At 54.3% G+C, this 27736-nt stretch overlaps 4 protein-coding genes across 11 annotated transcripts in view; 2 read left to right on the forward strand and 2 right to left on the reverse strand.

Moving 5' to 3' along the window:
- Positions 1–2167: 2167 nt before the first annotated feature.
- On the forward strand, positions 2168–10561 carry ITGB7 (integrin subunit beta 7). 3 transcript variants are annotated; one of them, XM_075552929.1, is made up of 14 exons: positions 2168–2457; positions 4177–4381; positions 4490–4660; positions 5233–5474; positions 5834–5992; positions 6192–6287; positions 6379–6468; positions 7915–8055; positions 8209–8402; positions 8869–9092; positions 9232–9451; positions 9542–9747; positions 10015–10175; positions 10353–10561. In XM_075552929.1, exons 1-14 carry the CDS (start codon positions 2257–2259, stop codon positions 10431–10433), a joined length of 2391 nt encoding a protein of 796 aa, XP_075409044.1. In that variant the 5' UTR covers positions 2168–2256; the 3' UTR covers positions 10434–10561. The 3 variants fall into 3 exon arrangements, with proteins under 3 accessions (XP_075409044.1, XP_075409045.1, XP_075409046.1); XM_075552930.1 differs by lacking the exon at positions 6192–6287; XM_075552931.1 differs by lacking the exons at positions 8869–9092; positions 9232–9451.
- A 749-nt stretch (positions 10562–11310) lies between these two features.
- ZNF740 (zinc finger protein 740) lies at positions 11311–21346 on the reverse strand. Its single transcript, XM_075551635.1, has 7 exons — positions 21210–21346; positions 20131–20456; positions 16617–16766; positions 16205–16294; positions 15620–15743; positions 15212–15330; positions 11311–14405 (listed from the first exon to the last, which is right to left on the reverse strand). Exons 2-7 carry the CDS (start codon positions 20137–20139, stop codon positions 14316–14318), a joined length of 582 nt encoding a protein of 193 aa, XP_075407750.1. The 5' UTR covers positions 20140–20456; positions 21210–21346; the 3' UTR covers positions 11311–14315.
- Positions 20603–27736, forward strand: part of CSAD (cysteine sulfinic acid decarboxylase) — a 46749-nt gene continuing 39615 nt past the window's right edge. For 4 of the 5 annotated variants that reach the window (XM_075551627.1, XM_075551631.1, XM_075551628.1 and 1 more), the window contains exon 1: positions 20603–20866. The gene's annotated coding sequence lies outside the window, so the exon portion shown is untranslated. The remainder of the gene's footprint in view (positions 20867–27736) is intronic. The other variant, XM_075551629.1, reaches the window with a different exon arrangement.
- LOC142450996 (ubiquitin-ribosomal protein eL40 fusion protein-like) lies at positions 23896–24403 on the reverse strand. Of its 2 annotated transcripts, XM_075552932.1 has the most exons (3): positions 24298–24400; positions 24069–24210; positions 23896–23968 (listed from the first exon to the last, which is right to left on the reverse strand). In XM_075552932.1, the coding sequence occupies exons 1-3, from the start codon at positions 24398–24400 to the stop codon at positions 23896–23898; spliced, it is 318 nt and encodes a 105-aa protein (XP_075409047.1). The 2 variants fall into 2 exon arrangements, with proteins under 2 accessions (XP_075409047.1, XP_075409048.1); XM_075552933.1 differs by having other exon boundaries at positions 24069–24403.

Raw genomic sequence — 27736 nt, forward strand, 5'->3', positions numbered from 1 at the left:
GCGGACAGGAACACTCAGCAAAGGCCAGGGGAGAGGGGCCAACACACCCCTTTGAAGAAGCTGATGGAGGAGAGGCTGAACGCCAGGCCAGAGGCTGACCTGGCTTGATCCCCTCTCTGCCTCTTGTGTGTCCTGTTCGCTCTCACCTCTCCGTGGCTTCGGGTTTCCATTTGTAGAAAGAGGGAGTGGAAGGAGACAGTCTCTGGTTAGACTCAGAGGAGAAAAAGGAAGTAAAACAACCGATGAAGAGGTCGGTCGAGGAGAAAAGATAGAGTCAACATTGTTAATAGAAGAAGCCGGAGAGAAGCCGACCTAGACAGAAGCCAGAGTGAGAGGCAGGGAGTTGGGTAAGGCGAGGAGGAGGTGGAGAAGGAGGAGGAACTGGGAGAGGAGGACTGGGGAGGATTGTCTGGGATTCCCAGGGCTCCCTTTTGGGGAGCTGGGTGGGGTGGAGGACTCTGGGTTTGCCCAATTTGGGGGAGCCAGTGTGTCTGTGGGGCCCCAATGAGAGCTGAGTCAGCCATGGGCTCAGTGCAGCAGCATCTCCCGGCAGACCACGACCGCAGGGCTGTAGAGCAAATAGGGCTGAGGTTACTCGGTACTGCATCCTGGGCTTGGGGAAGGCTCTGTTACATGGTGCACCTGGGGTCACAGGTGGTGGGGAGCAGGCCGGGTACCCCACCCTTCCTCCTACTTCTTGGTACTCCGCCCTTCCCCATGTACTATGAACCGTATTGGGATCTGAGTCCAGACCCACGCTGCCCAAGATGCACATGCTTTAGGGCAAGGAGTTACAACAGGTCCTGTCTCTCTGGCGAGCATGTGGGGAGGTGGGCAACACCCACCATCTATTGGCACTTGCAAATAGTCTCCTGGGGTGTAGCCGACCACGTCTCTTGCACGTGGGTGAAATGATAAATACATGGGTTCTTATTTACAGTAGGGGGTCTTCCCTGTGGCCCTTCCCCAAGCCTGCGACTTGTCCCTTACCCATCCTCTTGAAGAAACTGCGGCATCATTTATAATGGTGAAGGATTAGACTCGATTTAAATGTCCGTCCTTCAAGGACTAACTTGGGACAAGAGGACAGAGCCATGCGATGGAAATGTGCCTAGCTGTACAAATGAACCAAGGAGCTCTGTGTTTTCTCCAAGAAAAGCTTTTTAAGAGAGGGGGCATAAAAGAAAAAGTGCAGAACGGAGGAAAAGCATCCTGCCATTTGAAGGCCGTAAACAACCGCCCTCTGGAAATGACAACCCTTTGGAGTGGGTGCAGGGGGTGGAGGTGGGAAGCCTCTCATTCTGTACCTTTTCTTTTGTTTTTCTAAAGATTATTTTATCGGGGCCTCTTGGGCCTTTGTTAAAAAACCTTTTGAACCTTGGGAATGGATCGTTTCTTCATGTGTTTACGGAGTTTTCAAAAGTCTCTATGCAGAATTAGGCAAGCTCTCCCGACCATCCATGCCATTCCCTCCGGGCTCACATTGCTGGGAGAGCTCTGGTGGCTTAGTGGTTATTGGTCAGCCTGTGATCCCTCAGGTCAGCAGTTTGAAACCACCGTGGGAAAACGATGAGGTTTTCTACTCCCACAGAGTTACCGTCTTGGAAACTCACAGGGGCAGTTCTTCCCTGTTTTATAAGGTCCCTGAGGGCTGACATTGACGTGATGGATGGCAGTGAGTTGCAGACTGTTCCAGTCCTACTTGTGGTCTAACCTTCATTCCTCTTGCTGCCTCGTCAATCAGGGACCGCCCCTTGTCGACACTCCTGGCATCCCTACCTTTAGATCCTGTCATTGAGAACGCAAGGATGTGGGAGTTGTAGGACATCATTCATTCAACCTCCCTTATGCTTGGAGAACCAGGGCCCAGAGGAAGCATCTGGCTTGTCTCCCAGCCAAGGAGAGACTGAGGCAGGCCGGTCCCTTTCTTCTTGGAGTCTACCTCCATTGTGGCCTAGAGTCTTGGTGAAGAGACCTCAGGGCCTCTAAGCTGGGTAGGGCTATTTTGTTCACCCTCGACTCACGGAGTGGGCATCCAGAAAGGACAGGTCTTCTCGAAGGCCCCATCTCAAGCCTTAACTATGTACCTTACCTCCGTCTTAAAGAAACTGCTGGATCTACAGGGGAAGTGAAACTCTGCGGGGGTATAAGAAGCTGGGGTACAGTTCTGAGTGTGACAACCACAGTCTAAGCTGAGAACTTGGGGGGTCATCCAGAGGATCCATATGCCCCCTCCCCCTTTACCTATTACAGGCCATGGTGGCTTTGTCAATGGTCCTTGGGTTCCTGCTGGCTCTGAGCAGAGGTGAGAGGGCGCTGGACACCAAGACCCAATCCCCAGGGAAGGCCGCTGAATGGGGGGACCCACGACTCTCTCTGCTGGGGTCCTGCCAGCCAGCCCCTTCCTGCAAGCAATGCATTCTCTCACACCCCAGCTGTGCGTGGTGCAAGCAACTGGTAAGACAGACCTGTGACCTTTGTGTGTACCCAGCCGGGTGGACGTGTGAGCAGGGGTTCTGTGTGTCCTAGTGTGGGCATGTGTGTCATCTTCTGGGTGCATTCCGCAGCCGTGTGCCACTGAGTCTGGGTACCAAGGGTACCTGTGTATGTGCTGTGTATGTGCATGTGCTGTGTATGTGCTGTGTATGTGCTATGTATGTGCATGTGCTATGCATGTGCTGTGTGCAAGTGCATGTGTTGTGTGCTGTGTATGTGCGGTGTATGTGCTGTGTGCTGTGCATGTGCTGTGCATGTGCTGTGCATGTGCTGTGTGCTGTTTGCTGTGTATGTGCTGTGTGCTGTGCATGTGCTGTGTGTTGTGTATGTGCGGTATATGTGCATGTGCTGTGTGTTGTGTATGTGATGTGTGCTGTGCATATGCTGTGCATGTGCTGTGTGCTGTTTGCTGTGTATGTGCTGTGTGCTGTGCATGTGCTGTGTATTGTGCTGTGTGTTGTGTATGTGCGGTATATGTGCATGTGCTGTGTGTTGTGTGCTGTGCATATGCTGTGCATATGCTGTGCATGTGCTGTGCATGTGCTGTGTATGTGCTGTGCATGTGCTGTGTGCTGTGCATGTGCTGTGGCACAGGAACATTCATGAAGACTCCGGAGCGTGGATGCTGACGTCCGTGTTTGGGTGTACGTATGGAGAGGGCATGCGGTCAGGGATGTGGAGGAAGTAAGTGCCAGTGTGGTCATTGGAGGAAACGGTTGTGTATGTGTACATGTGTGAAAGTATGTGATTGAAGTATCTAAGTCTGGGCTGGGGGCGGGGGTGGCGGTGGTCATTCTGGGTGTGTAGCCATCTGACTGGAGTGGGAAGGAGTTTGAAGTCCGTGGCTTGTGGGGAGAGGTGTTGAGCCGTGTAAATGCAGAGTGAGTGGTTGAGAAGGATGCTGAGGAGGAGGGGTCTCTTCTTAGCTAGTCAGACCCAGGGGTTCTGTCTTTACTGCACCTTAAAGAGGCCGACATCACTGAAGGGCAGGGCATGAGAGGTGGCCAAGCTAGGGACAGGAGGAACCTGTGGCGTTCGACTAGGACAGGCACCAGGACAGAGTGGGGCAGACGAGGAGGAAGCCCATTGGAGGCTGAAAGACACAGCTGATGGGGTTGGTGGGGCAGGTGGTGGTGGTAGATCTTGGAGAGGTTCTCCTCCAGTCAGGGGACCAGAAGCCTGCACCCAAGCCAGCAGAGAAGAGCAGAGCTCTGTTTCCTTCCCCTGTGGCTTCCCAGCCCCACCAGGGGTGCGAGACGCAAGGGGAAGTGTGTGAAGGGGTGTCCTCTTCGGTGGGCCCCTGTCCTTCTCTAACCAGGAAGCAAGGGTAGCTATTTAGTCCCTTCAAGAAGGTAGGGAAAGGAGGGCTAGCGGCCAGGCGTCCCTTTTGGGGAGGTCTGGAGCTCTCAACCGGAAGTCGATGGCCCTAGGGAGGGGGAAGACAGAGGAGGGTATCTGGTGAACCAAGATAAGGGCAGGGAGAGTGGGGGTGCTACAGGAAGTGGGGTTTGCAGATGTCAAAGGGCAGGGGAGGGAAGGTAGCTGGAGAAGGGAGAGGAGGAGACTGGAGAGGTCCAGGGAGCAACTGAGAGGGGAGGTGGCCCTGAGGGCAGGGTGGTTCTGGAAGTGGAACCCAGGGATGGAGTGGTTGTGACTGAGGGCTCTCCACCTGTTACCCAGAACTTCACAGCATCTGGGGAGGCGGAGGAGCGGCGCTGCGCGGGGCGGGAGGAGCTGCTGGCCCGGGGCTGCCCTGTCGAGGAGCTGGAGGAGCCCCGGGGCCGGCGGGAGGTGCTGGAGGACCGCCCGTTCAGCCAGGGCATGCGCGGCGGCCAAGGCACTGTCCAGCTGGCGCCGCAGCGGGTCCGCGTCACGCTCCGGCCCGGTGAGCGTGGGTCAGCTCCCTGTCTGGACAGGGGGGGGAAAGTGGGGGGGGGGCTGGGCTGCCCCACCCCCCATGCCCTGCTCATGTCCCATCCCCGCCCCGCCCCAGGGGAGGCGCAGCGGTTCCGAGTGCGCTTCCTGCGGGCCGAGGGCTATCCGGTGGACCTGTACTACCTCATGGACCTGAGCTACTCCATGAAGGACGACCTGGAGCACGTGCGCCAGCTGGGACACGACCTGCTGCTGCGGCTGCAGGAGGTCACCCATTCCGTGCGCATCGGTGAGCCGAGGACGGCCCCCACCCCGCCCCAGCCCTGGGCTCCCTGCGGACTTACCCGCTGACCACCAGACACAGACAGGGGTGGGGGAGGGTCTCGACCTGCCCTCCCCTGCCTTCTGACAGACCTGGCCAGCCTCTGATGTCCCTTCCCAAGACACCCACCGGTCAAGGGCGAGATGAAGGTCATTTGCCAGACCCTCCGACCCCTTGCTTTTTCTCGGGCCTAGCGGCTGGAGAGGCTGTGTTCAGACAGCTACTTTGCTGCCACCCCACCGCCTCAGGGACCAGGAGGTCTAGATGCCAACTTCCCTGGCTGAGCATTCTGCACTCAGCTGGTTCCTGTTCAGGACACCCCTTCCCCCCCTCACCCCTCTCATCTTCCTCCTTCCTTGGCCTTCAGGAAGCTCCTGGGCCTCTCCTGTCTCTGCATCCTCCAGCCCCTCCGTCCCTGACTGCTCCTGCCAGGCCCCTCCTGGGCCGCCTTCTCCATTACCCCCTTTATGGCTGCCACCATGCCCTCCCTTCTGAGTCCTCAACTGGCCGCTGACCCCTCCTTGCCACCCCTGCTCCAGGCTTCGGCTCCTTCGTGGACAAGACGGTGCTGCCCTTCGTGAGCACGGTGCCGTCCAAGCTGCGCCACCCCTGCCCCACCCGGCTGGAGCCCTGCCAGCCGCCCTTCAGCTTCCACCACGTGCTGCCCCTGACCAGCGAGGCCAAGGTCTTCGAGCGGGAGGTGGGGCTCCAGAATGTGTCCGGCAACCTGGACTCACCCGAAGGTGGCTTTGACGCTCTTTTGCAGGCTGCGGTCTGTCAGGTGAGGCTCAGCCTGCGGGGCCACCTGGGTCCCCTGGCTGTCCCCATGGCGCCACTCCGTGATGGATGTCACTGTAGGTGTGCATACGAGAGAGTCACAAGTTCTTGATAGATCCCATACATCATCTTGAGGAAGGAGCATATTTTCCTGACTCACTGGAAGGGCCCAACCCTGGTGGGGGGCGCTGGGGAGAGCTCAGAGAATCGGGGAGCTGAAGACAAGGGGGCGGAGCAAAGACTGACTCAGAACCAGGCTAGCGAGGGAGCTCCTTGGCTAAGGAGATTGTGTGTGTGTGTGGGGGGGGTGCTGGGAGGGCCGTGTCCAGGCACATAGACTACTCTGCCTCTGGCCCACCCCAGGAGCAGATTGGCTGGCGAAACGTGTCCCGGCTTCTGGTCTTCACCTCCGATGACATCTTCCACACGGCTGGGGATGGGAAGTTGGGCGGCATTTTCAGGCCCAGCGATGGACGCTGCCACTTGGACAGCAATGGTCTCTACAGTCGCAGCACAGAGTTTGTGAGTCCGCTTCTTTCCTCCAAGAACCACCCTCCGAGAGCACACTCCTCGCTGCGGTCCCTCGGCCACCCCACTCCCACCCACGCCCTTGCCCAGCTTCTAGAACTCCACCTGCTGCTGGAACCCTGTCTCCTGCACCTGACGGGGGGGGGGTGTCCTGTGGTCCTCACCTTGTCCCCATCCTTCCCCGCCTGCCCAGGACTACCCCTCTGTGGGTCAGGTTGCTCAGGCCCTCTCTGCGGCGAATATCCAGCCCATCTTTGCCGTCACCAGTGCCACACTGCCTGTGTACCAGGTAAGGGCTGCCAGACTCCCTCCTGTCCCCCCTGGTGCCTATCTCCCTCGAGCTGTGACACCCCCTCCTCACCCCACTCCTCTTCACCTAGGAGCTGAGCAAGTTGATTCCCAAGTCCACGGTTGGGGAACTGAGCGAGAACTCCAGCAACGTGCTGCAGCTCATCATGGACGCATACAACGTGAGGAGGCCCTGCCGGGGTGTGGGAGGGACAGGGCTCAGGAGGGGCAGGGAGTAGCCAGACTACGAGGGTCTGGTCACATTGGGGTCTGACCCTCCACAGCTCCTATTTAGGGTTTGTGTGACTATCATTAATAGTCTGGCCATTTCTGGACATTGGGACACCCTAAGAGCTAGGTGCCAAGCGAGGAGTCCGACTTGGAGAGAGATGTGCTTCAGGCTTGCTTCATAACTATGGCCATCTCTGTTGTAGAGATGAGGACACAGACCCAGGAGGCGAAATGATTTGCCCTAGGAGACACACACACACACACACACACACACACACACACGAAGGGCCGGCATCTGTCTTCAGTGTCAGTCTCTACACAAAGACTGTGAGCCCTGATGGCTGCGCCTTCTTCAGTAAGCTTGTAAACAATCCAAAGACAGACCGACCGACTGACCTCCCTGCTGCCATCAGATTTGACAGGTGGTGGGAACTGGCGAAATCCAGGTTTCTGGGGTTCAGGTCTTATCCTTGGTGACAGGGAGGGACCGGTGCTCCGCAGGGCTCTTGTGCTGATGGCTGGGCTTTTCTTCCAAGGCACCTCTGAGTCGCTTCAAACCACCCCCCTCTGGTTAGTAGCTGAGGGCTCTCTGCTACCCAGGGGCTCCTTGCTAACAGGACCCGAGTCTTACATCCATGGTGAGAAAATGAGCGCGCAGATCAAATTTCCCAGGCCAGTCAGTGTACAGGCTGGGCCCTTCAGACCCTGTCTGTGTCCCGACTGGGAGTGTGGCAGTTTGGATCAGTGCAAACCTTTGGTGTCTGGCTACCTTTGACCTCCAGCGGACCCTTGCAGGCAGCTGTGTTCAGCCTTTGGAGGGCCGCTGTTCCCTCCACTCAGTCTGCAGTCCCTTCCTCTGGGCACGCGTCTGCACTGGGCAGAGTGGAAGGAGCCTGGTGGGCAGGGTTCGGGCAGATTTTGGATTCGCTGGAGAGACCGTAAAGCCACCACCATACAGGTTTCAGGGGGTAGCCATCTTTACAGCGGCATCTCTCTCCTGAGGAGCGGCTGGCGGATCCGAATCGTCCTTAGCCAGAGTCGGCCTGCTAACCTCAAGACTGACTGGCTGTTCGAATCCACCAGCGGTCCCTCGAGAGATCGATGAGGGTATCTGTTCCTGGAGAGACTTACAGCCTTGGGAACCTTGCCTAGGGTACCCGCTCTGTGAATTGGAACGGGCATAATGGCGGGGTCGGCAAGAACAGGAGTCCTTAGGTGATACAATTGACTAAGCACTCAGCTACTGACGGGCTGGTGGCTTGAACCCACTGAGTGAGCGGGGCTTGGGCAAAGACCTGGTGACCTGCTGCTGGAAGGCCCCAGCCACAGAAGCCTGGGCAGCCCAGTGCTGCTCTGCACACGGACAGTCACCAAGACAGGATCCCGCCTCCCCACAGAGTCTGTCATCCACTGTGACCCTTAAACACGTCTCACCTCTGCCTGGGGTCAACATCTCGTATATGTCTCAGTGCGGCGGTCCCCAGCAGGGGGAAGCCGGGGACCAAGGCCAGTGCGATAACGTCCGAATCAACCAAACGGTGAGCGCTGCCCGGAGGGTGTGGGGGGCGGTCGGGATCGAAAACTGGGCGGGCTGAGAGAGCTTAGGCAGTTGCCTAGGGCATCCTCCAGCCACGCTCTAGAGGACAGGTATTCTGGGTGATGTGAGTCTGACTTTACCTACATGACCTCAGGTGGATTTCTGGGTTACACTCCAAACCACCCACTGCTTCGAAAAACCCCAGTTTCTGAAGCTCCGGGCCCTTGGCTTCTCCGAAGAGCTGACAGTGGAGCTGGTCACACTGTGTGACTGCAATTGTAGCGACGTCCAGCCTCAGGCTCCCCACTGCAGTGACGGCCAGGGGCGGCTGCAGTGTGGGGTGTGCAGGTGAGCACTTCCTGTTCCCCTTCACGCAACTGTGTGGCTCCTGTCCCCCTGCCAGGGTCTCCCAAGTAGCTTCATCCTAGAGGCCCCACCACCCAACCCTATATTATCTACTGGGGTGCCTCCCGGATATGTCCCTTTCCTGCCTTGCCCTGGGCCCTGGAACTTCCTCTGCTCGTCCCACTCAGTACCCCCCCCCCCCCCCCCCCCGCCGCAGCACTCCTTCAGCCTCCTGTCTCTCGTGGGTTGAGGCGAGTCTGCAGCGGACGAGGAGGCAGGCTACTTCTGTAAAAGATGCCCAGCCTTGGCAACGCTAGGGAACAGTTCTACCCTGGCCGACTGGGCTATTAGGATGGACTCAATGTGAGAGAGAGAGAGAGAGATGTGTGTGTGTGTGTGTGTGTGTAAGACAAAGGGGCAGTCTAACTGTGACCACCTTCTCCCCTGCTGTACCTTTGCCTTCTCCCAGCTGTGCCCCTGGACGTCGGGGCCGGCTCTGTGAGTGCTCAGAGGCTGAGATGTCCTCCCCCGATCTGGAGTCTGGGTGCCGGGATCCCAATGGCACGGGCCCCTTATGCAGCGGGAAGGGCCGGTGCCAGTGTGGGCGTTGTCGCTGCAGCGGGCAGAGCTCCGGGCGCCTGTGCGAGTGTGACGATGCCAGTTGTGAGCGGCACGAGGGCCTGCTCTGTGGAGGTAGCTGGTGCCTGTGGGGGGGGCTCTCCCCAGGGCGGGGGCCCACTGCAGAGGGGCTGGGGCACGGGTCCGGGGGGTGGCCTAGGGATCCACGTGTGCGTGGGGTGTGGTGGTTACACAACGTATGGTTCTGCCCCAGGCTTTGGCCGGTGTCAATGTGGAGTGTGCCAATGTTGGGGCAACCACACGGGCAGGGCCTGCGAGTGCAGCGGGGCTGTGGACAGCTGCACCAGCCCCAGCGGGGACCAGTGCAGTGGGCACGGCTACTGCAAATGCAACCGCTGCCACTGCCACCGAGGCTACTACGGTGCTCTGTGTGACCAGTGCCTGGGCTGCGAGACCCCATGTGAGAGACATCGGTGAGGCGCGGCTGCGGGGCACAGGGGCCAGCTGGGCAGGCTGCTGGAGCAACCACCTTGTCTGCTAACTTCTTGGGGTCTACTGCGCAGGGCCTGTGCAGAGTGCGGGGTCTTCGGGACTGGCCCCCTGGCCACCAATTGCAGCTTGGCTTGTGCCCATGTCAACGTGACTTTGGCTCTGACGCCCGTCCTGGTGGTTGGCTGGTGCAAAGAGAGGACCGTGGACAACCAGCCGTTCTTCCTCTTGGTGGAGGAGGCCGGCGGCAGTGTCAGGCTGAGAGTGAAACTCCAAGAGAGTGAGTGTGGGGCTCGTGCTTGAGGGTCGGGGCTCAGGCCTCAGAAGCCGGAGGTAAAGGGGAGATGGGAAAGCAGGCTGGGTGGATCGATCCCGTGCATCACAGGCCAGGGCAGAGGCACTGTGCCCCAGGGGTCACTTGGGTCCCCGAGGGCCCCCTTTGCTTTCAGTGCCAAGCAGGCAGGGTTGGGAAGGACAGAGGAGGCAACTATTTGGCCCTCCTTATGCCTCACCCCAAGTGTGGGTGGCCTCTCTTCTCCCCCCGCAGAGGGAGCAGACTACACCCAGGCTATCGTGCTGGGCTGCGTGGGGGGCATCGTGGCCGTGGGGCTGGGGCTGGTCCTGGCTTACCGGGTCTCAGTGGAAATCTATGACCGCCGGGAGTTCAGTCGTTTTGAGAAGGAGCAGCAGCAGCTTAGCTGGAAGCAGGTGAGAGCTGTTGCTTCCTGCCGATCAGGGAGGTGCACCGGATTCCCCTGACTGGAGCCTTTCTTCCCGGGCCAGGCCTCCTGGGTCCTGATTTAAGCTCTAGACTGGCCTCCCAGGGCTAACGGGGGTGCGGGTAGGGTTCGGCACCCTTGCCCGATTCCCTGCCTCTTTTCCCAGGACAACAATCCTCTCTACAAAAGCGCCGTCACGACCACCATCAACCCCTGCTTCCAGGGGGCGGTGTGCCCCACTCCCTGAGGGGCAGGCAGACACATGCCCTGGGCACCTCATGGAACGGCATGTCCGTCTGGGAGCAGCGTGGCTTCATTTTCAGTGGTGCCCAGGAGGGTGGCCTCCACGGCTGAGACCTCACTTCCTACCTCACGTGGACAATAAAAGACCTTTCGTCAGAGCTCCGATGTCAGTGTGCTTTACCCCCAGGCTACAGCAAAAGGGGTGCCCTCGACCCCAGCAAGACCCTGGTCATTTCTTCTGAAACCTCAACGTGCAGTGATGAGACAGGCTGGGGAACATGCTGATTCACCAGGCCTGACGAGGGGCTAGAGAAAGCAGGGTCCCAATTCTGATGCCTGAGGGCGAGAGGTCCCACTGAGGAATGTGTCACTGTGGTGCCGAGGAGTCCTGGTTGCATTGTGGGTCATGCCATGGTCTTCCAACTCCAAGGTTTGTGTTTCAAACCCACCAGTGAAAGATGAGGCTGTCTGACCTTGGACAAGCGCCCAGCCAGAGAACCCCTTAGGGGCAGTTTGTCTTAGGCTACTTTGGACGTGTTCTCCAGAGGGACCAGTCTCTGGTAGACGGAGAGAAAAGAGGGTGGCCCTCCAGGCGATGGAGTGATACCGTGGCTGTGACCACGGGCTCAGACACCATTACTGGGCAGTTCCCGCCATTGGGCATGGGGTCGTTATGAGCCTGAGACTTAAGGGCACCCCATCCTGCCTCACTGCAGGCATTCTGTCATGCTGCTCACTGCCCCTCTGAACCGGTCTCTAGGTCACTCAAAGGTGTGTGGGGTCAGACTTGCAGGGGTGAAGGAAGACCACTCTGACCCCAGTGAAAACGCTTCCCCAGAGACGGTTTTTCCCAAAGAGGAGAAATATGTAGAAAAGCCCCGTTTTCTTTTTATTTAAATATCCTAAATATACCACGAAGGAACATACACTGCACTTTAATGGTAAAAAGATACAAGTTTATAACATCTTATAAAAACTACCATTCAAAAGTGATCTTGTTCATTTGATATCCCCACCCCCAATAGCAAAATAAGTATATTAAAAAAAGGGGGGTGGTGTTGGAGGAAGGATAGGGGGTGGGGGGGGTCTGCTGAAGGTAACAGCCTCAGGGCCACAGCAGAGGTCGAGCCTGGGGTGGGGGTGTGGGAAGGGGGGAAAGGTTGAAAGTTGTGGCGGGACCCCACTCCTCACATAACCCCCCCCCATGTCAAGCCTTGGGGTTGATCAGGAGCTAGGTCATAACAAGAGGCTGCTGAAGAGTGGATGGAGAAGACAGCGGGGCTGGGCAGCAGCCCTCCCAGAGGAAATGGGGACTATCCTTTCCCAAATCCCCAAAGTCTACAACCTGGTCTCTGGGAACCCGTCCAGTCTGCCTTCCCCCTCACTTCAAATACACCTGAGGCATCCTTCCAGTGCTAGGCCTGGCTCCGCTGGCAGGAAATAGGGGGAGGGGGGTTAGACCAGGGGCCTGTGGTTTTCTTGGGATATAAGGTGTGGTTCTTGGGCCCTAAAACTCACTCCTCCATCTCCTCACACTCCCATTGGCCTAGAACAGCAGCACCTAGACGACAGCTCCCCGTCAGGCCTTAGCAGGGCAGCTCTGGCATAGCCCTTTGCACACAGGGCCCGAGTGCCCTTCCTTACCCCACCCCACCCCACCCCACGCCAGCAGGAAGGCAAGGCCAGCATGCATGGTCAGGGCAAACTCTGATCTAGTGCGTGCACACGGACGCAAGCACACACATTCGGGTTACAGACCACGCTGGGGGTCCCTACCACACACACCTCAATCACACGTGGCTGTAAGTGGAAGGGACTTCTTACGAAGAAACAAACAAACAAAAAACCTTTGGGGAGGGCAATTATTTAAAATGTATCCTGCCCCGCAGGGGTGACAGAGAAGAATCCCAGCCCCCTCAGGGCCCTGTAACAGTTAAGGGGCTAGCTCCCTTGCACAGGTGTCCCTGCTGGCAGGGACGACAGGCTGAGACCAAGGGCAATGGTCTAGGTTCTAGAGCTGGCAAAAAGGTGTGTCAGCCCAAAGCACACGCTTTGCCCAGCATCTTCCCCAAGGGCCTTGGCGCTGTCAGGTAAGCCTGGGGGCCTCCTGCCTCCTTGGTTTCTGCCCAAAATACTCAGGTCTCTGAAGAGAGCTAGGAAATGAAACCCTGCCTTCCTGGGACCGGCACTGAACAGCTTGCTGTCCAGGTTACCCCGTCTCCATGATTATTCCTAAGGCAGCTCCCTTGCCTTGTCCCCAGCAGGTCGGGGCAGGTGACAGCGGAGGTCACCCGACCCCCAGCACCTCTGTAAGCATCTGCAGGAAGAGGCTTTCATTTCACCTTAGAAACTTACGCTCACCAGCTCCTGATTTAGCTAGAAACATCCTAACCACCAGCCTGCTGAATCAAATTTTAAAAACCCTCTCAAACAAAATTTTCCTTTACCTTACATGGAGTTTCTCAGCAACTCCTGGACCTCAGCCCCCACCCCACCCCCATTCGTGTCTGGGATGGAGGCAGCTGCTTCATGCTCACCCTCTCCTCCCCAAAGGTGAGGGCCTGAGAAGGGCTTGGCTCAATACTATGCCATCTCTCTCAAGCACACAATCACAAACACGCACACCCCTGCTCCCCGACACGCACCCCAGATCACTTTTCAGGGAGTAGAAAGGGTGCTGTGGGAGAAAGGAGGAGCAAAGAATATCGGTTAAGAATAAAACCTACACACATTTCATCTCTCCTTCAGGCCTTTCTCCGCAGTCGGCTCTGCCCACCCCCACCAATTGATGTTGGCAAGGAATGGTCATTAAGAAGAAAGCCAAGTCCATCTTTGGGACAAAAGATCAGATCCGTCATCTGTGGCCGAATACAGTGATAGGACTCGGGCAGGCACAACACCTCTGACTGCCCAACCGTCACGCCAGGGGCATCTGATCCCTTAGTTTTTTCACCAGTTGCTGTCCAGCTTGGGGCTCGTCTCAGGCTGCTCCCAAGAGGGCACGGGGAGAGAGCCCACTCTGATATGCCTGACTCCTGTTCAACACGTCCACCCGCTGGAGGAGTCACGGGCAGTGAGGTAGCCGCAAACGATCTCCAACATCAACTGTCCACAGAGAAGGGAAAGGGCTGTATGGGCCACTCCCACCCAAGTTTCCTTCAAAAGGCACTTGAGCTGAGCCCATCAGGTACCTGTGTGTCACACGGGCCAGTGCAGCACCCGGACGCACAGCTCTTGCTTGTCCCCTGAGGAAGAAAGAGGTACCTGCCACTCTTCTTGGACCCAGCCCCTGCCTGCTCCTCTGCTGTCCCTCCTTTTGTGCCCACGATGCACGAGGAAGCCCAAGTAAGCACAGCTGCCCGTCCTGACCTGTCCCCCGTCAAGCAGGAGGCGAGGGCAGGGCTGCGGAGTGCTGAGGATCAACTGCAGCTACACAGTCAGTGCTGGGGGAGGGAGGGAGGGCTCACGTCCCTGCTCTGTACCGGGGCTCTGCGGCAGCCAGTTTGCCTGCTGAAACTGCTTTTACGGAAAGTCCCTTCCCCCAATATTTTCCTTTTCAGCTGCCGGCTGGAGTCCAAGGTTGTGGGAGCCACACTTCAGTCTTGGTCCTGTACCCGGAGCCCCCCTCTCATGACCCCAGCCGAGGGTCCAGGAACTAGTCCCCCCACCCAGGAATGCTGTAGAATGTCCCCGAGATACTCATCGTCTCAGATTATTTACAAACTGAGGCTCTGGGGCTGCTGCCTCCTGATGCACTCTTCCAGTCTCCTGGGTCCTCTCCCAGGAGGGGCAGGTACAGACTCGGGGTGGTGGGACCGCGGACCACAGAGGGAAAGCTCTTCGGGAGAGTCTTCTGAACACTCCCACCACCTGGGGCCCCTTGCGTCTATAGAGAAAACTGCCCGTCGGAAGTCTTGGACTGGCACCCTTGGCACATCCGTTTGTGTCTGAGTAATCGATCTGTCCGAGAGAAGCACTGAGAAGAGAGGAAGGGTTAAGTGCCAAGGAGGAGCCGCTCCGCCCCCGCTGACACACAGCACACTCGGAGGTCGGTGTCCTGGGTATGCCCCAGATAGGGGACGTGCAGGGGCCAGGCAGGCAAGCACTGAGCCTGAGAACCCAGGCCTGAGCCCTGACTCGGCTTCTACCTGCGTGACCTTGGGCAAGTGACCTGACAGCTGAGAAGCTGTAAGGTGGCAGGGGGTGGGTGGGGGCTGACAGAGTAGCCACCTTGAGGAGGCAGGTGCAGAAGCTATAGGTAGAGGAGAGCCAGCAGGACAACGTCTCTGATGTACAAGTGTGGAGCAATGCTGGAGACCCGCTGAGAGCAGCCCGGACGGAGGGCTGGCCGTTCCCATTCCCAGCTCTTGGTCCTGGCTCTCATCCACTCATCAGAGCAGAGCCCCCCCCCTCCGAACCCCCCCCCCCCCCAGCTTCCTTCCTCAGATGTGCAGCTGTGCGTGGGGGCCCAGTCCTGGCTCTGGCTTTTGTCTGCTGTGTCCTTGAGACACTTCAACCTCTCTGAATCTCAGGTGCCCCAATATGGAACGAGGGTGCAGACAAGGGACTCACAGAGCCTCCATCGCCTCATCGGGTGCAGAGCAAGGGTGGCGGGAATGTGGTTATGCCGAAAGACGACTCCTCGGATGGCCCCGGCCCCCGCCAGATGCAGTAAGCAAAGCAAGACACACCTCGTTCTCAGGGAAGGAAGGTGTGGTGACCCGGCCCAGGCGGGGTAGAGGGTGGCCTGGGCCCAGGTGCAGTCGGCGTGTGGAGGCTTACCTGATGACACCGCTCACATTGATAAGGCTTCTCGCCGCTGTGTACACGCTTGTGGCGCTCCAGGTGGTACTTCTGGATGAAGCGCATATCACACACGTCACACTCAAATGGCTTCTCACCTGGTTCAGGTGGGGGAGTGAGTGAGTGCCGGGAGGCACATAAACTCCTTCCAGGTGTTTTCCCGCAGTCTTTAGCCCTTAGCAATACACAGATTCCTAAGCTTCCACAAAGGGGAGGGGCCCTCAAGACGCTGGTCCCAGCGGCCCCAGACAGCAGTCACGGGCTCCCTTGGCCTCATTCACTTACCTTCTTCTTCCACCTCTAGTGTGCACCCTTTAAAATGAACCCCGCGAGGGCGCTCCCCCCGACAGACCACCCCTCCCTCTGAAAGGCGGACAAGAGACTTACCAGTGTGAATAAGGATGTGTCTCTTGAGGTGGTAACTGCTCCTAAAGGCTCCAAGGCAGTGTTCACAAATAAAATTTTTGGGGCTCTTTACTTGAAAAGAACCATTTTGCTCCACTACCACCACCTGCGGGCAACAATCAGGCATGTCAGGAGGGTAGGGCTCCTCTGGCTTCCCGGGAGAGGCCGTTCTACTGTGTCCTCTTCCAGCTGCCCCGCAAGGGGACCCATGCGGCCTGGCTTCCTTCGCTCTCTGCTCTAAAGACGGTGTTGCCTTCCACATCGCTGAGCACCAAGAGACCCTCTTCTGGGGCGGGAAGTGTGTGGGGTAAGCTGCCTGCCTTATCCAACCCAACAATCAACAGGACTGGGAGGGGCGCCTGCCAAAGGATCCCCTACCTCCCCCACCCCGCGTCTTCCCCCTCAGCAAGGGCGTTGGGAGAGGGCCAAGATGCCCCGACTGGCACCGTGGTTTCTGGGTGAAGTCAGAGTGGCACACTCACTCGCTGTGAGGGCCACAGTGTGGAGCAAGGTGGCAAGCTGAGGCACGGGGGGGCGCACAAGTCCAGGGGCGACCCCATTACCTGCCTTTTTAACAGTCTTTTTTGAGTGAGAGGCTTCAGCCAGGCTGTCATCATCCTTGCGGCTCCGGGACTTATCGGTGTTTTTTCGGTGGCCCTTTGAATACAAATCAAATCTGCACTCACAGTCCATCTGGGAATCCAAGCCAGGAAGCCAGCTGCCGCTCGCTGGCAGACACTGACACGAAGGCTCAGAGAAAGTGCCCGTTCTCCTTTCTACCAACCCTGCTCTTACAGTGTGTGCGGTGAGAAGGCCTTCGTCAGCACCCTGCGACAGCCACGTCCACGCATTCCCCAGCTGGGGCCCCTTCTCCCCACTTCCCTACGTGGAAGCACTGAGGACTCCAAGCTGGGCATCTCCTGGCAGAGAGCCTGGGCCACCCGACCCCCAGGCGCCACAGGGGACTCAAGCGCTGTACCTGACTTGAGCACCTCAGCACATCAGGGCTACCTGCCCGCTCGCCATTCTCGGCCTGCTTGCTGGCAATCTGGCTCAGCATCATCTTCTTGCTGGCTGCAGTGGGGACCAAACTCACACCTGATAGGCCTTCACAAGCCAGGAGACTTGCCTAAGTTGAAAGGAGATAAGGTGTCAGGTCACCTGGCAGGGCAGGGGGCAAGACAGGCCTACAGAGCTACCTTTTACACCCGGCTACCAAAAAATACCAACCCGGCTTCCCTTCACAGAGCGTCACTCTCATCCACAGCCTGCTGCTTTCCAGGTGGCCCTAGCTCAGCTCAACAGGAATGGAACGAATGACTTATTTATTTAAATAGAGACCAAGCGAATAAACCAGCACAGCCGCTTCTCGACCAAGGCGGGGTGTCAGCGCTTCCCTGCCCTGCACTGCACAGCCGAAAACCCAAGGGCAACTTCTGACTCCCCCGAAATTTAAACGACTAAGAGCCTCTTGTTCCCTGAAGCCTCACTGGTAACTAACACGAACGGTCGATTAACATGTATTCCATATCTGCACTATCCACAGCATCCACAGAAGAAGTGCAGTCTCAACACGAGCTAAAAAGGTTGTTTTCAGAGAGTGCCACGTTTTTGAGCCGACTGTCCTGGCTGCCCTGGTGGCAGTGGTTACGGGCTGGGCTGTGATCGGAAAGGCCAGCTGTTTGGGAGAGAGACAGGGCTTTCTACTCCCGTAGAGTGACCGTCTCGGAAACTCACAGGGCCAGTTCTACCCTGTCCTACAGGGTCACTATGAGTCAGCATTGACTAGATGGCAGCGAGTCTTTGGGACTTTGGGTCCTAGCTGCAGGGATAGCTCCCCATGCTGGGTTCATTCAGCTCAACATGACGGGCCGCCGCAGCTGCGGACCTCAATCCAGGAAACATTATCAAGCAATTCGACGTCTAGTTCTAATCTGTTGGTTTTTCTCAGCTTCCGGGGGTGCACTTTCAGCATCACTGGTGACACTGTGTGAGCCCCGTGGTGCTGGTCAGGTGGACACAGTGCACGAGACCTACAGCAGTTCACTGCATTGGGATACCTAGTTCCCCTCGAACCGACTGCTCACGCACAGAGAGTCTGCCACGTGGCACAGACAGAAACTATCCTGGGAGCTTGAAGCATGTTTTCCAAAGGATCCCTGTATTCTCGACATGTCTGTTGGCGGCACTGTGCTAGGAGCAGCGGGCACCTGTGTATTTTACCCTGCCAGCCCTTGACTGTGAGGGGGCATGAGGTCTGTCCTGCTGACCCACAGACACGGAAACTCCTAGGGGACACCCTTCTTCCTCTCCCAGTGGGCACCCAGCCCATCTCTCATCAGTGAGCGCCAAACCCGGCCCCACCACTATGTTCACGAGTAAGTGTATTGCAAGGCTCCTCCTCGACGACGACTACAAAAACGACCATTCTTTCCTGCTCGGTCACGAAGCGGTCAACGACACAGAATACGAACGCGAAACCTCTTGGCAAGCGTTTGGTGTTGGACATACAAGGTCTCTTGACCCCTGCTGGCCATCTGTATGTGTGCATGTATGGCCACGTTTCCTCCCATCTGCCGCTCCACAAAGGGTTAAAATGCATCGTGCGCAAGGGAGCTGAAGCACACCTTTACTTTCCAGCACCGCACGGAGGACTCCAACTCCGCCTGGCTCAGCTTTTTGCAAACTTTACGAAATAGGTGATGAGCAGACTCCCAGGAGTGACTGATAGAAAACTCCTTTTTGTGCTCTCAGTCTCACCTGGGCCCCCCCGGCCAGCGTCAGGGCTGTTGGGAGTGAAAGGTGTGGCATTAAGAAAAGCTTAGCTTGGCCCTTTGCAAAGGGTGTCATCTCTGGCCTCTTGGCCTTGAATGGGAAAGGCCTCTGGCTATGAGCAATCCCCACAGGGCTGATGAGAGTCCAAGGAAGACCTACACTGCTCTACAGGGTGTTGCACAGAGAAGGGAAGAAGAAATGGGAAGGCCCCGACTCCGCATGGGAAGGAGGAAGCATTCTGTGCGGCTGCATTCTGGAGGGCTGGCTGGCGAAGGTCCCTGAAGAGGGCTGGAGCGGCTTTGGGGACGTGTGCACACAGTGCTTCCACATACACGATGACAGCCTATCTGGTCATCCGGTTTCTCCACTCCATCTTCCAACCCCACAGGACAACCAACCAGGCAACCAACCCAGCTGCCATGGGAGTTGACTCGAACTCCCAGCACCCCGACAGGACGGAACAGAACTCCCGCTCTGGGTTTCTGAGGCTAACTTTTTTTTTTTACAGGAGTAGACAGCCTTGTCTTTCTACTATGGGGTGGCTGGAAGAATCAAACAGCTCACCTGGTGGGGAGCAGGCCAAGGTCTAACCCACTACTGTGCCACCAGAGGTCCATCCACAATGACAAGTCCCTCCTATACACACTGATCTGTCACACTGTGGTTTAACATTCTCAATGTCCCCATTCCCCAAAGAATCCACTCCAATTCCTTAGCAAGGTACAACAGGCCCTCTTCTTACTTCTCCAGAGAAGACGTTCCTCTGCCTCGTTTGTCAGGGGAATGCTTTGCTCCACCCACCCCCCACCCTGCCATGCCTCCAAGCACCTGCCCATGTAGCTCCCCTTGTCCAAATGCTCTTTTGTCTGCTTATCAAGCAGAAACATATGCACCCTCCCAGGCCTCATCACTGCTCACGCAGCCAGAAGTACCACTCCCTCATCCACAGTGCACATGAGCCCAGTGGGGGGAGTAGGTTACAGGTTGGGCTTCTAACCCAAAAGGTCAGCAGTGGACCCCAGCAGCTGCCCTGTCAGAGGGAGATGCGGCTTTCTGTGCCCATAAAGACTTATGTACAGCCTCAGAAACCCATGGGGACCATTCTACAGGCTCACTGCTTTGGAACGGACTTGATGGCGAGAGTCCACATCTATGATTAAACATTCCTGCAGTCATCAGAGATGCACCAGGTCTCTGTCACCACTCTGCAGGCCACTAGGTAAGGTGTGGTGAATATACAGATGAAAATCATACTCTCTCCCTACCCTCCTCCCTGCCAACGAGGCTGGCCTCCCGCTGGGGGCAGGACAATGTGTTCTTCACCCTTCTGGGCCCAGCACAATGCCTTACACTTAAGAGAAGCTCAATACATTCCTGCCAAAAGACAAATAAAGCATTCACCAGAGGTCCCGCTCCCTCAGGCCCCTCAGCCCTTAATGTACCATGCACACACTGAGTGCCCGTGGTTTTGCAAATGGCCCATCCATGCCTGTGATAAATGCGGTATAGCCTACCTCCTTCATTTGACTGGAAGCTCCCTGAAGGCAGGGGCTGTGGCCTGTCTCCTTTCCTTCCTCTAGATCTCCCCCTGGTTCTTAATACAGAGCTTGGCCCACTGGGGTCGTTCAACATGTTGACTAAGGCAGCATCCGTTAGAGAAGCTGCACGCCAGCTTCCCAGTGATCTTGAAGGAGGAAGGCTCTAGAACTGCTTCTTACCTGAGCCATGCTGGTTTCGGTCTTAATGCAACGCCCGAGTTCCGGAATATCTCGATCCACTTTTCCTTAAGACCCTGGCGCTGGAAGAACTGTCACCAAATCACGGGAACAGCTCCTTTGGGTCCCTTCAGTCCCTCTGCCATATTGAATGGCCGCCCTTTGCCTTCGAATCAGATGGTTAGTGTCCTCCAAAGGAAAGGAAGGTATGTGAAGAATCCCTGGACACAGCCTGGTTCCTGCCTATTGTCAGCGAAGAAAGAATGTCTTCCAGTCTTGGTGTCCCAAAAGAATTCTCTCCCCTGGAGCTCACGGCCTGTCTCGGAGACCTGAAACCAGAAAGGCACACGGGGCCTTGAGGCGCACCATCCCCAGGCGCGACCACCTGCAGTGGGCTGAACTATTTTGCTGGGTGCTCTTGAAGTTCAAAAAGTGGCCTTGAGGAAGAAACACGTCTCTGGGGTAGGGAGGGGCAGCCAAGACGAGCCAAAGGAACTGGGGCTTCTGATGGGGCAGCTGCCCCCAGCAAGCACTGGGACCGGCCAATTTGGAAATGGCAGAAGGGGGCGGAGGCCCGTGGAAGTTTCTGTGCCCAGTGGGCTGGCCCAAGAATCCACCACTCTATATAGCGGCTTGAAGCTCCAAGGAGGAAGAGGAAACTTCGGGGACCATCGACGGGCGCCTGGGTGGCCGGCCTGCAGACACTGGCCCTGGCAGGGAGCCCCAGGCCGGCTCACAGGTGAGATCTCCAAGTCCACCCCAAGGCACCGCAACTCGCCGCGGACGGAGGTGGAGGGCCCGGCGGCGCGGCGCGGCGCGGCGTGTCCCCTACCTAGGGCCGGTCAGCAGCTGAGCCGCGGGTCCAGCGGGAGCAGCGCGTCCAGGAGCGCGCGAGGTGCGTGCTCGCGCCCGAGCTCCCCAGTCAAGCCCCCCTCTCCCGGGAGCGCGCGCGCCCCCTCCCTCCGCCACGCGCCCCTCCTCTCTTCCCCTCCCCCTTCCCGCGCGGCGCCCCGCGGCCTGCGAACTGCTGAAGCGCTGCCGTCGGCCCGGACGACGCTGAGCGACCCGGGGCGTGCTCCTACCTGCCCGGCGCGGCCTCCCACCGTCTCCCCCGCCGCGCGGCGCCTCCTCCGGGCCCCAGCGCGCCGTGCCAACCCTGCGGCCGCCGCCAGCCCCGCCGGGACCGAGGCAAGTTTACAAACAGCAACCCGGGGCCCGGTCCCCCGGAAGCACTTCCCCCTCCCCCCCACCCCCCCGGCCCTCCGCGGAGCGGCGGAATCCACTTCCGGGCTCGGCGGCTGGACGGGCGGAGGCAGCCTGTGAGGGGGCGAGGCTCGGGACGGGGGAGGGGCAGGTGCCGCCGGCCGCGGGGCGGGGCCAGCGCGGGCCAGGCCCTCAGGAGGGTGAGCCGGCGCGCGGCGCATGCGCCCGGAGGCGGGTGAGCCTTGGCGGCCATCTTGACTCAGGGCAGGCGCCAGGGCCCTGCGGTGATTCTGGGCCCTGACAGGGCTTGATTGCTAGGTGAGTGGGTTAGAACTGGAAGAGCGTCGTCCCTCCCCCTCCGACACTCTCAGGTGTTCCCGTCGCTCACGAAGCCCCCACCTGGGGCCAAGAATAGTTCGTGCCCAGCCTTCTCTCTCTGGGAACTTGGCCACGGTTGTGTTCCCTGAGGCTTTCCAGGAGGCCCGGCCCTAGGAATTCCGGGGTCGCCTCGCGTCTGCGCGAGATGACCGCTCGCCTGCTACCTCGAACTCGTCCAGGCCACCCCGCGGTACAGTGGACACCCAACAGCGGCCCCTCGCCCGGAAAAGGCCACGAGACTGCCCTTCAGGAAGCTAACGCTTGGTCAGAGGCTAGCGATGGCCCCTGGACTGGACTTCATTAGGAAAAGAGAAACTGGCCCCTTTCCTCAGATTCTGGCCCTGCCCTCAGTTAAGGGAAGGGTCTTGCTGGATAGACTTAGGCCACGTGCACTTGATGGAAAAGTGGGGTTCATTTAGGCTCAGGTGCCGCAGGTGCAGAGTTGTGAGTGTAGCATATATAGCAATACCAAACACTACTTAGGACAGAAGTCAAAGATTCCCAGCCATTTAGAAGATTCCTATTATGTGTTAGGTGAGAACTTACATAGCAAATTAGGCACTCATTGGACAGTTCCTGCAGAGCTGGTTTCCTGCTATTGAACTAGTCTTCATAATGTGTCAACGTTCTAATGTGTTTGCTTCCCCCAGTAATCTAGCTTCCTGCTTCTCCTTAGTCTCTCGTCCTTGTTTGCACATAAATGTTGTCTTTGATCTCATATGGTTAATTATTTAAGGAGTGATAATAGTTTATTTTACAATCCAGTCAATTCTTTAGATGTGTTACGGTGATAATCTTGGGGGTGTGTGTGCCCCTGGCTTCTTATTGGTCCAGTAATCCTGGCTTTTGCTATTGTTGTCTTTTTTACACAGACTTAATTTCTTTGGACACCTCGTGGTTTTGTCCATTGAGAGTAAGGTCCTCATGCTGTTAGGCTCATCATAAAATTGAGACAAAATGGAGGGAGAGGGAAAAATATAACCAGGAGTATTTTCTTTTAATTCACTTACACTCATTTAACATATTTGAATGTGAAAGTATAAAAGGGTAAAAACTTTTATCCCTCCTTCTGCTGTCCTATATTCTTGAGCATAGTTAGTTAATGTGTTAAATTTGGTATATATACCTCCAGGCATTTTCCTACATTTATGTGAGAAAAAAATACTTTTGCAAAATTACTTTTTTTATCTGTTCTATATTTATGTGCCATACAAATGTGCCATAGAGATGACATATTATATTAAGTTTACATTTTTAAAAATACCTGATTTTATTTTTGCTGAAAGTATGTGCAGCTAAACCCACTCCCAGTTTCTACACATAACGATCTGTAATGTTGATTACCTTCCTCATGTTGTGTCAACACTCTTTTTGAATGTTCTGTTCAAGTTGTTTCACTCAAATTCATTTAAATTCCCTGCCCTTCACCCTTCACCTTTTGGACATAAAGTTTTGTTCTGTTTGTTTGCCAACCTCAAGAGTTGACAATCTATTAAATCGGTTTACATTTTTCAGACTGTTGCATAGCATAGTATTACATTCAAAAAGAAACACTGCAAATATCTATTAATAACTAGAACATGGAATGTGCAAAATAATGAATTTAGGAAAATTGGAGATCATAAAACACGAAATGGAATGCATATAAGAATTGATATAAAAATAAATTTTAAAAATAAATGAAAAAAAATTGATATCCTGGCCATTAGAGAACTGAAGTGGCCTTGTATGGTCACTTTAAGTTGAACCAACATGGTCGTTTCTTTTTAACAAACATGGTCTATAATGCTGGAAGTGACAAATTGAAGATAGCTAGCCAGCTGCCTGACTAACTGACTGGAAGAGATCCATATTCGTAGCCATTCCAAAGGGAGATGACCTAACAGATTGAGGAAGTTATAATATCATTAATATCACACACAGGCACATTTTTGCTAAAGATAATTCCAAGTGGCTGAAGCAATACACTCAAAGGAAACCATTAGAAAGTCAAGCCAGATTCAGAGCTATCATTGATGATGCCACATGGATCTCAGCTGAAAGGCAGAATACTAGAGAGGTTTTTACCTGCATTTTTTTTTTTTTTGCTCCAGGTCAGTGAAAGTGAGATTTTACTGAGGGCCCAGGGATACTGGTTTCAGGAGAACTCCACCAGTAGGAGGCAGGAGAGCCAGCAGACAGGGGCCCTTATTTGACCTTCTTGGGGTGCAGGTTGTTGGTGTGACCACACTTCTTCTTGCGGCAGCATAACACTTGAACACTTCTTTTTTCTCCCCCCCCCCCAGTCTTTTAATTTATTAAGCCAGGCACATTTAAAATATTTTCTGCATATAAAATGGCTTGCTTGAAGTTCTCAGTGCTTCAGTGTACTTGAACACTTCTTAAAGGCGAGCATCACACTGCAGCAGATCAACTTGTCGCAGTTGTACTTCTGGGCCAGCTGGCGCAGGGGCGGCTCAATGATGCCACCACGCAGACGCAGCACCAAGTGCAGGGTGCACTCTTTCTGGAAGTTGTTGTCCGAGAGAGTGCGGCCATCCTCCAGCTGTTTACCAGCAAAAATCAGACGCTGCTGGTCCGGGGGAATGCCCTGCTTGTCTTGGATTTTAGCTTTCACATTCTTGATGGTGTTGCAGGGCTCAACCTCAAGGGTGATGGTCTTGCCTGTCAGGGTCTTCTCCAAGATCTGCATCTTTGCGTTACCCGCTGGGGCCGCCTTGTTGAAGAGAAAGAGGGCCTTTACCTGCATTGTATTGACAATGCAAAGACATTAGACTGGGTGGATGATAACAAATGACGGATAGCACGGCAAGAATGGGAGCTCCCGGACACTCAGCTGTGCTCATGTGGAACATGTACATAGACCAAGAGGCAGTTTGAAGAGAACAAGGAGATACTTTGTGGTTTTAAATTAGGAAAGGTGTGAGTCTGGCCTCTGTCCTTTCTCACTCAGTCTGGATGCCGAGCAAATAATCTGCGGAATTGGGCTATGTAAAAGGATGAGGCATCGCGATTGGAGGAAGACTCATTAACAACCTGTCATATGCAGATGACACACCTTATTTGCTGAAAGAGAAGAGGACTTGAAACCGCAAAATAAAGAAAAATTCCCTTAAAAATGTCACAGTAAGCCCCATTGTGATAAATGGAGAAAATGCTGACATTTACATTTAATTTTAATTAGATTTCATTTTACTTGCATCCACAATCATCATCCATGGAAGTAGCAGCCAAGAAATCAAACAATGTATTGTATTGGGCAAATCTGCTGCAGAAGACCTGTTGAAAGATAACGACATCACTTTGAATACTGAAGTGTGCCTGGCCCAAGGCATGGCTTTTACACTTGCCTCTTGTGCATCTCAAAGCTACACACTAGATAAGAATTGTACGAGCCCCCATAAAATGATTTTTTTTGAAAAGCTACACACTAAAGAAGACCAAAGAAGTGATACCTTCAAATCAGAATTTGATTAAAAATATTGAATATCCTTCTGCATTTCTAGATAGCAAACCAAACTCACTGTCATTGAATTGATGCCCACTTATAGCGTCCCTATGGGTTTCCGAGACTATAGTTGTTTACAGGAGGAGAAAGCCTTGTGGTTAGCAGCCCAACAATTAATACTAGGCCACCAGGGCTTCTTTAGATTTGTCGATAGGAAATGTGTACTTTAAATTTTTTATAGTCTCTGTTTAATTGGCTTTCATAATTTGTAATTGACATGCACACTCAGAACAGTGTGTGAATGTGCCCATTTCCTACAACCTTGGCACTCTGGGTACTCTGTTATTTTACTTTGCGTGCTAGGAATAGCTAAATGGAAAATTTTAGCTTCTCATTACTTTTTGAGAATTTTAATTTTTTTAAAAAATTACTTGTTTAAGAGGCCTGGTAGGGATTGAACAAGGGAAATGTAACTGAGAGGAATTACTGACACACAAATGAAGGCTGAGCATGATAGTGGGGCAAGAGGAAAGCAAAAGGAAATAGAGGAAAGAACTAGGAGGTAAAGGACATTTATAGAGGTCTAAATACAGGCATGTACATATGTAAATATATTTATATGTGACAATGGGACAATAGATCTACGTGCATATATGTATAGGTTTAGTATTAAGGTAGCAGATGGACATTGGGCCTCCACTCAAGTACTCCCTCAATGCAACAACACTTTGTTCTATGAAACTGGCATTCCACGATGCTCACCTTCCCAACACGATCGCTGAAGACAAAGTGGGTGCGTAAGTATATGTGGTTAAGAAAGCTGATGGTGACGAGCTATGAAAAGATATAGCATCTGGGGACTTAAAGGCTTGAAGATAAACAAGCGGTCATCTAGCTCAGAAGCAACAAAGCCCACATGGAAGAAGCACACCAGCCTGTGTGATCACGAGGTGTGGAAGGGATCAGGTATCAGACATCAAAGAACAAAAAAATCATATCATTGTGAATGAGGGGGAGTGCAGATTGGGGACCCAAAGCCCATATGTAGGCAACTGGATATCCCCTTAGGGAAGGGTCACAGGGAGGAGACGAGCCAGTCGGTGCAATGTAGCAACAATGAAACATACAACTTTCGTCTGGTTCTTAAATGCTTCCTCCCTCCCCCCCACTATCATTATCCGATTTCTACTTTACAAATCCTGCTAGATCAGAGGATGTACACTGGTAGATATAGGAACTGGAAACACAGGGAATCCAGGACAGATGATCCCTTTAGGACCAGTGGTGAGAATGACGATTCCAGGAGGGTGGAGGGAAGGGAAGGTAGAAAGGGGGAACCGATTACAGGATCTATATATAACCTCCTCCCTGGATCTATATATAACCTCCTTCCTAGGGGATGGACAACAAAAGTGGGTGAAGGGAGACGTTGGACAGTGTAAGTTCTGACAAAATAGTAGTAATTTATAAATTATCAAGGGTTCATGAGGGAGGGGAAAAATGAAGCGCTGGTATCAAGGGCTCAAGTAGAAAGCAAATGTTTTGAGAATGATGAGGGCAACAAATGTACAAAGGTGCTTGACACACAGTGGATGTATATATGGATTGTGATAAGAGTTGTATGATCCCCCAGTAAAATGATTTTTAAAAATTACTTATTCATATCTTTCACCCCATTTAAGAAAAAGTATCATAGATCATCTGTCTATTTCTTATTGCTTGTTAGAAAAACATTTCTATATTCTGGATATTAGCTCTAAATTCTTTGTGATAGGCATCTCTTTTTTCCACTTAGCTTTCAGCTTTTTAAAAGACCATAGCTCTGTGTGAGGGGAAATAGCTGAAACATTTCTATCAGAGTTTAAAACAGAGTTAAGATCAGAATGTTTACCATCCAGACTAAAATTCTCCTACAGGTCCTGCCACCCAGGAGTCTCACTATTTTCATACCATATTATATACAGGGAATCTTTTGACAAAACCTTAAAACTAGGGAGCTCAACAAAATGGTCCGTTGTAAGATCAGTAAACAAAAACTGCAAGAACAATACCAACCCTAAAATTTCATAGGCTGGGTTATCTCATTCCCAATAAAAATTCCATGTCTAGACATACATTTAATGAAACATTGCAAAGTCTTAAACATTAAGAAAGCCACATGAATAAAAAAAGAAGAGGAAAAAGAAAGCCACGTTATTTGAGTGAAAGACAAAAAGGCCTGGGTCAAATTGTGAGTCTTATCATGTCCGTGGACAAGAAGGCTTCATTGTACATAGGCATGAATGTTTATTACAGATGACATGAAATTAAATTCTAATTAAAGTAAGATTTTACGTGGCACTCATGCTAATCTAAAAACGTTTCCTGGGGAAAGAGTGATTGCAAGGAGGCCGAAAGTATTTTGACAACTCTGAGTGAGTAACATGATGAGTGTGTGGAACGAAGCCCCGGGTTCTTGGACCACTTTAACGGCAGTGGGTTGGTTCGGTTTGGCTTTACATACTGCATAGAAGTTTATGTAGTCGACTCTACGTATGGCTTTTGTGACATGCTACCTCAAGATTAGTAAACTATCTCCCT

Source organism: Tenrec ecaudatus, chromosome 6 (assembly GCF_050624435.1).
Source record: "Tenrec ecaudatus isolate mTenEca1 chromosome 6, mTenEca1.hap1, whole genome shotgun sequence".
In the NCBI taxonomy this organism is placed as follows: domain Eukaryota; kingdom Metazoa; phylum Chordata; class Mammalia; order Afrosoricida; family Tenrecidae; genus Tenrec; species Tenrec ecaudatus.